This window comes from Bidens hawaiensis, unplaced genomic scaffold (genome assembly GCF_021521415.1).
Source record: "Bidens hawaiensis isolate Kalapana, Puna unplaced genomic scaffold, B.hawaiensis_p1.1 tig00014198_1, whole genome shotgun sequence".
In the NCBI taxonomy this organism is placed as follows: Eukaryota; Viridiplantae; Streptophyta; class Magnoliopsida; order Asterales; family Asteraceae; genus Bidens; species Bidens hawaiensis.
The window spans coordinates 189,033-195,835 of record NW_027492221.1 but is presented as its reverse complement, the minus strand read 5'-3'; the positions used below and the strand labels follow the sequence as shown (position 1 = coordinate 195,835).

At 35.4% G+C, this 6,803-nt stretch overlaps 1 protein-coding gene across 1 annotated transcript; it reads right to left on the bottom strand.

Moving 5' to 3' along the window:
* Positions 1 to 1,059: 1,059 nt before the first annotated feature.
* On the bottom strand, positions 1,060 to 5,698 carry LOC143546042 (protein NRT1/ PTR FAMILY 4.6-like). Its single transcript, XM_077037794.1, has 5 exons — positions 5,618 to 5,698; positions 4,105 to 4,210; positions 3,789 to 4,006; positions 2,644 to 3,084; positions 1,060 to 2,098 (listed from the first exon to the last, which is right to left on the bottom strand). Exons 1-5 carry the CDS (start codon positions 5,696 to 5,698, stop codon positions 1,118 to 1,120), a joined length of 1,827 nt encoding a protein of 608 aa, XP_076893909.1. The 3' UTR covers positions 1,060 to 1,117.
* Between the last annotated feature and the right edge of the window lie 1,105 nt (positions 5,699 to 6,803).

The following is a 6,803-nucleotide window of genomic DNA, read 5'->3' as shown; positions in this document are numbered from 1 at the left end:
AATTTTAATGTACGCTTGATTGCTTTCCATTGTTATATGTAAACTCTTGTACAATCTGCATTCTTTAGACGTCCGCTCAATATTACGATCTAGAATATATATAGAGATCAACTGAAATTGTTTCTGAAAAGCAATCATTTCCTTATTGTATGTCAATTCTATCATTTATATCAGGAACTGTGGATTGATGATGACTCTTTAGCCTCCTTTGAGTATTCAACCACACTTTTTATCTGTCATTATATTCTAGGCATGAATCAATCACTTTAATGTAAGCTGTCTAAGATTTATTGTAAGCTAGTTTAGTGGGATGTGATATTGATGCTTCTTTTTTTGCTTTAATTGGGAATTTATTCTTCTTAGTTATCCAATTATTCTTTCCCTTTTTGGAAATAATTCAAATGCATCTTTGTAGATAATCACACTTTGAAATACTATCATGCTTCAAGTGCTTTCGCTTACCCTACCATTTCGGAACCACTTATTTTACTCGATTAGACATTATATTATTTTACGTGAAGATAGTTTTCTGGATAAGTGTGTCTATGTGATATGAATCCACACAACAGATTTATACTTGAAAGAATTGGACAAAAGGCAAATGAGTATGAAAAGATTCCTATACAAAACAGGCTCCGGTTCTTTCTGTTTAGAGTTGCATGGCTAAAGAGCAATGGACATGAATCGGATCATGTGGCAAACGAACATCCGAAGGCCTAATTTCAAATCTCAAGTTTTCCCCGACTTCATTAACTTTTTATTATTTCGTTTTAGTTATAACAATGCGCAAATCATTGACCACATTACTTTACGTGTTTACTTAATTATGTAACTTCAGTTAGTAGTTGTCAGTTCTGAATTTCGAGATTTGGCAATGCCTACGAAAATTTGGAGTTCTTTATGTAAAAGAAAGTTCGATGTATTTGTTTAAATCTATACTATTAACAACACCGTGTCAATGATAAATGTTTGCAATAATATTAATTGGCTTCACTAATTCTAAGTATACAAAGGAACATACATGACCACCAATGGCAAAATAAATAGAAAATACCTGAATAAGTTGCATATCTCACTAACTTACAAACACATAAAATACATTTAATGCTTTAGAATATCAGATTCCTGTTGACTTGCAGAGCATTTGTGTGTCACTTGAACCACTGGTGCTTTTTGGTCCATATTTATAAGATTTAGCCCACATCAGATAAACAAGGAAGTTAAGCCCACTAAGTACACACATTAGCCAGTAAAATCTTTCAAGATGATAATGATTTAAGTTACTCCCATAGAGCCATGGCGTGTGACGGAAGGTCCCCGTAACATGGTTCACTAAAGACACAAGCACCGAACTAAGATAGTAACCCATTGCTAGTGAAGCCCAAGAAAGAGATGTAGCCAGTGATCTCATGCTAAATGGTGCCTCGGTGAAAAAGAAGTCCATCATGCCAGCTAAGCTAAAAAGATCAGCTGATCCAAGAAACAAGTATTGCAAAGAAACCCAAAGGAAAGTAATCGGAAGTGGTTCAGTAGAGTTCATTAAATTTTCCCCATGAGCGACTTGTTTTCGTTTGATTTCAACTAAAGCTGCGACCGCCATCGCCATGATGGATAGAAACAACCCGATTCCTATTCGTTGTAAATGGGTTATACCCATTTCTGTTTTGGTTATCTTTCTTGCAAATGGGATTATAGCATGGTCATACATTGGTGCAAGTATCATGATGAAAATGACTGGGAATATAGGAAGAGAAGCTGGTGGGACGAGTAACGAGCCGATTTTAGTGTTCATGGTTGCTGCTTGTTGGACAGAAAAGGTTGAGAGTTGAGCAAGGCAGCAGTTAAGCATTATGGTTGACATGAATACTGGGAAGATTTTGAGGACAATCTTAACCTCTTCCACTTGTTTAACATTGACCTTAAATGTTGGAAAAGTAGACTCATTTGTAACTGCTCGGTCCAAGAAACCGACTTCTTCTGGTATGCTTTCTTCTACTTTGCGGTTTTCTTCCTTGTTTGATGTGGATGATGGGTTTGTGCTAACTACAGCAGTTCTTGTCTTACTTGAAAATGTGTTCAAAATTGCTGCCGCAAGTGCCTGGTGTAAACAACTTTGCACTTGAGTTTCTGTTAGCCGAGTTTAACATGTATCTGTTATAGTTATTAATATTTATGTTTGTAAGGGATAACTGTTTTTATCGTTCACTATTTGGTTTAACTTTTCCATCGTAAGTTTTCATTTATTCAATACGCATTTATTAGCAATTATTCCATCTTTAGCTTAAATAATAGGATATTTATTATTATTCTTTTTGAATTTTTAACTTTTAGAGTCGGCGTCTCACCGGAAGAAACCTCTCTGTCCCTTAGGATGATCCTAAGGTATGGTGATATTGTTGTTTGGTTAGTTTTCTAATTGTATTCTCTCTATGTATATAAAGAGATCTAGTTTCAGTTATTCAAAATAATATTATTCACTATTCTTTTAGTTTCTGTTATCAATTTAAGGTAACCGACTTTAAAAAGGTTTGATTTTAGGATATGCGTTTGATCTGGCTATATAACCGGACTGGCTAACGTGTCACAACGTTTTGTGACATGACATGTGAAAACTGGTTTTACTAAAATATATGAAAATGGTACCTTACAAATGGTTGTAATAGGGCTTCCTGTAGGAAGTTTGATCCTATAGAAAGTGAAACCAAGTAGAAATATAGGGATAGAGATGAGAATAGCCATGGTGGAAACACCATAGCCCCACTGCCATCCTTTATTATCCTCAATCCACACTCCAAATGTCACTGCAATAAGTGCACCACAAGCAAGGCAGAATACATAATAATTAAAAAAGGATGATCTTTGTTTTCTTCCTTGAGTGGTTTCTTCATCAAACTGTTCAGCTCCATGAGGTGGAAGGGAACCTTTTATTCCACCAACACCTAATGCCACCAAATATAATCCGATGAATAAAACCGCTTCTTTACCGCCTTCAACTTCTTGGCACTTATCATTCCTGTTGCTTGATAAACAGCTTTCTGGTTTCAATGATCGCGTGTGGGCTTGCAGTGTGAGTATTACAAGACCCTGTTACAATAATCAAAAACAATTTAGTCAACTTGCATGCATTTTATTGTTGTTTGACTTCTAACTTTCCTTCTGTTTTGTCTTCTTATAGATAAGGATTTGGATGACTATGTTTCTTAGGGTACAATGCATGGGCAAGTAGATTTTGAGACAATGAAGGCTCAGGCCATAAAATCTTGTTGATTTAATATTTCTATTTTCTATTTCTTGGACCGCACATATGCGACGGCCATAATCTACCTCCATGAATTTATCTCTTGCCTCAGCACAGAAAATTGGGTTCCTTTTCGTAAAAAAATTCTTTTCACTCATGTGACTCCTATTGCATCTATGTGTATGTATAATTATAGACCATAAAACGTGTTGTCAAACAATCTCAAAATGAAAATTACCTTCATATAATTTGTTATTTTATAGAATTCGGGTCCTAGAGAAGTGGGGCCCTATAGTCATTACTAATTACCTAATTTCACTTTCACTTGAACCACCCGAGAGGTCACACGCAGATCATCCCCGAAAACAAAACAGTTAAAAGCATTTATATAAAACCGGTCGATTTTGATAGATTTAGTCAAATTCAGTCATCAAAAGATGTCGTAATCCCACTTATTAGTTGCCTTTTCTCCAGGGAACTGAATATATGTCTATATACACACGCATATATATATAGATGCATATACACATACACGTTAAAAGTTTCTTACCGTGAGTTCAATTGTAGCACTTATGAGATAAATGCAATAGGTGGTGAAGAAAGCATCAGCTAAGAAGCCAGCAAGGAGAGCAAGAAGGAAGGCTGTGCCCATGAAATTGCTAACAATGTTTGAGCATCTTGATGGAGAAAAGTGCATGAATTTTGACAAATAGAGCACTAGGTTGCTTGCATTTGTCAAATATGCCAAATTCTCCAATACTTCCACAACTGTATATATGTTTCACACAATTAAAAGAGTTAGTTAAGTATACAAAATCCTAATCATAACTTGATCCAGCTGGTTAGCATGATAGATTCTGACTTGCCTAAAACAAAAGATGCAGCACGTATGCCACCGTGTTGGCCTTCCATAGCTGGTTTGTTTCTCCAACTAACATACCTGCTGGATTTGCTTATTTGGCATTCTTCATCCTACATTAAGTCCATCACAGATTAAAATATTATCATCAGAGCTAGAATGTGGTAGTAAAGAAAAGGCAAAAAGAATAATTAGTCATACCATAATATTAATGTTCTGCAAACAAGACGATCTTTATCTGCAAAAGAATATATATTATGCTTCGATTTTTAATTTGTGGTGAGAGAATGATGATGCATGGCACCTTATTTATATAGGGGCCGGGGGTCGAACCCACCTGGAATGGTCTAGACACCTTGAAAGTGATGGCATCCTCTAATGCTTTCAACCGAACATACCACTAATCTTTTCAGAAGTATTGTTTTTAGGAAAAGAAAACTTGGTCTGATCCTTAAAGTTTGTTTGGTGGATTCCAAAACCTAAAAAAAAAGAGAAAATTAATGTTTGCGTTCCTGTGGTTTTAAGGAGGAGACACAATGAGTCCCCGAAAATTTTTTTGAACTGGTTGAATTCCTGTAGTTTCAAAAACAAACCATTTGAGTCTCTGCTGCTACTTAAATTTCAGGATAAACTTTCATTTTACTGAAACCACAGGGACTCAAATTGTTCGTTTCTAAAACACAATGACTCAAATGGTTCATTTTTGAAAACATAGGGACTCAACCAGTTCAAAAAAAATTTCAGGAACTCATTGTGCCTCTGCCCTAAATCCACAGGGACACAAACACTAATTTTCTCAAAAAAAATAAATATAAATAAATTAATTAAGGAAAGAAAAACTATGTTTTTCATAGTGACCTTTATTATGTGAAGTTCATATAAAGATGTATTTTGTAGCACGCTTAGCCTAACCTATGGATTTTTACTAACACATAAGTGCATATTGTAATAACTAATAAGAGAACACCATATGTATTCGCAAGTGCTTTAGTTGCCTTAGTTTTCCCTTGGCGTATATAGGTTGATAAGGGAGCATATAGTTAAACACAAGGGCGTTCGTGTTAATTTTCTAGTTTCTTTGTTATTTACTCGTTTAGTTGTCACTACAGTTTTCACACCACCTCTATGTTACTGATAGGGTACTACTACTGTAATTAATGCTTTCTATATTTTTTTTTGTTGCTCTAATTCTTTAGATCCATTACTTTACTAAAATATATAAACTATAACTTTGGTTCCGCCAAGTGCTTTATTGGACTATTTGGCGGCACCGTATTAGTTAGCGAATTTGGTGGGTTGTTGTTTTAGTTAAGTTACCATAACGAGCGTAAAGAAAACCGATCAAATGTTAATTTTTTTTGTTTTAGTTCCGGTTCCATAACGAAGTTGACGGAAACCGACCAAATTCGAGTATACTTGCCGTCTCAACGTTTGTGACTGACAACGCTCGGGTTTTACCAATGCACAAGTTTATCGTCTGACGCCCTCCGTCCCCCCCCCCCCCCCACACACACACACACATTGGCCATTGGTCCACCTTCATATTTATATTTTTTAGCTCCAGTACCGTGACAAGCATAATCAAAGCCAACCGAATTCATGTCGAATTACTGCCACAATGGCCGAGACCGAAAGCACTTATGTTTTACACCGCCCAGGTTTGCCGATCAAATAAACATCGCTTTAAATATTTTGTTTTTTATATATTAATCTTTTTATATGTTAATTTGACGGATTAATTTTTTGAGTTTTAACGCTCAAACTTTACCAATGATTTATGTACCCTAACGAGCGTAACCGATACTGACCAAATTTGCATCAACTAATCATCGTAACGCTCGGGTTTTACTAACGCCTGGGTTTCAACGCTGGAGTTTTGTCAGCTGTCCCGGCGCAATACGCCGGGTAGAAGAACTAGTTTTATATAATTGTTTTATCTTGTCTACTAACACTTTGTATGAATAAAAAAACTATAGCTAAGGGTCACAATGAAAATGAAAACAGCTTCTCAATCTTTTACGGTAGAGGAAAAACTTGTCTCATTCCACATTCCCAAAACCCAACAATACGAGTGTGGTTTTACTATGTATGTTTGTTTATATGTTTGATGTATACACGAGTGAATGAGTGATGCAGAAACTCACATCATAAAGTTATATTCATATCCCAACCCATTTCATTAGAAAATACAAATAAGAAACCATTGAGTTTCTAAATTAATCATATAGCCACACAATACACCTCTTATCTTTGGTTTACAAATCTCAAATATACATCATGTTTACTCAAGAATCTTTGTGTAACGTCTCGAACCCGAGATGTCACGGCAGTTAGGTTTACACATACAACATAATTTTTAATTTAGATTAAGACGTAAACAGCAGTAGAATAAAAGATTGTTGCAATTCTTTGTCCAAATCTAAGTGGACCAAGATCCTTAATTAAAACATAGATATTTTTACATATATGCCCTTCCTAATTTTCATTATTGCATATATCTCCAAAGCTAAACATTTATTTACATATTTTCCCTTCTTATATGCAATTACCCTTTTACCCTTTTCAATTCATAATGCCCTAATGAAAAAATCAAACATCTGAAGAAAACAACAGGATTTGCTTCCATTCATCCGGCGTTCCATCGCTCAGTAACTTACAAACATCGACATCTTCCATTCTTCCGGCGTTGGATCGCAGTAACGTCCA

What these genes read in the sequence shown, in the direction of transcription:
- LOC143546042 (XM_077037794.1), bottom strand. Translation starts at nt 5,698, where the DNA reads ATGAATTCGGTTGGCTTTGATTATGCTTGTCACGGTACTGGAGCTAAA. An exon ending in AAGGTGGACCAATGGCCAAT is followed by an intron (nt 4,211 to 5,617) that starts GTGTGTGTGTGT and finishes GACTTAATGTAG; the next exon opens with GATGAAGAATGCCAAATAAG. An exon ending in TGCTGCATCTTTTGTTTTAG is followed by an intron (nt 4,007 to 4,104) that starts GCAAGTCAGAAT and finishes ACATATATACAG; the next exon opens with TTGTGGAAGTATTGGAGAAT.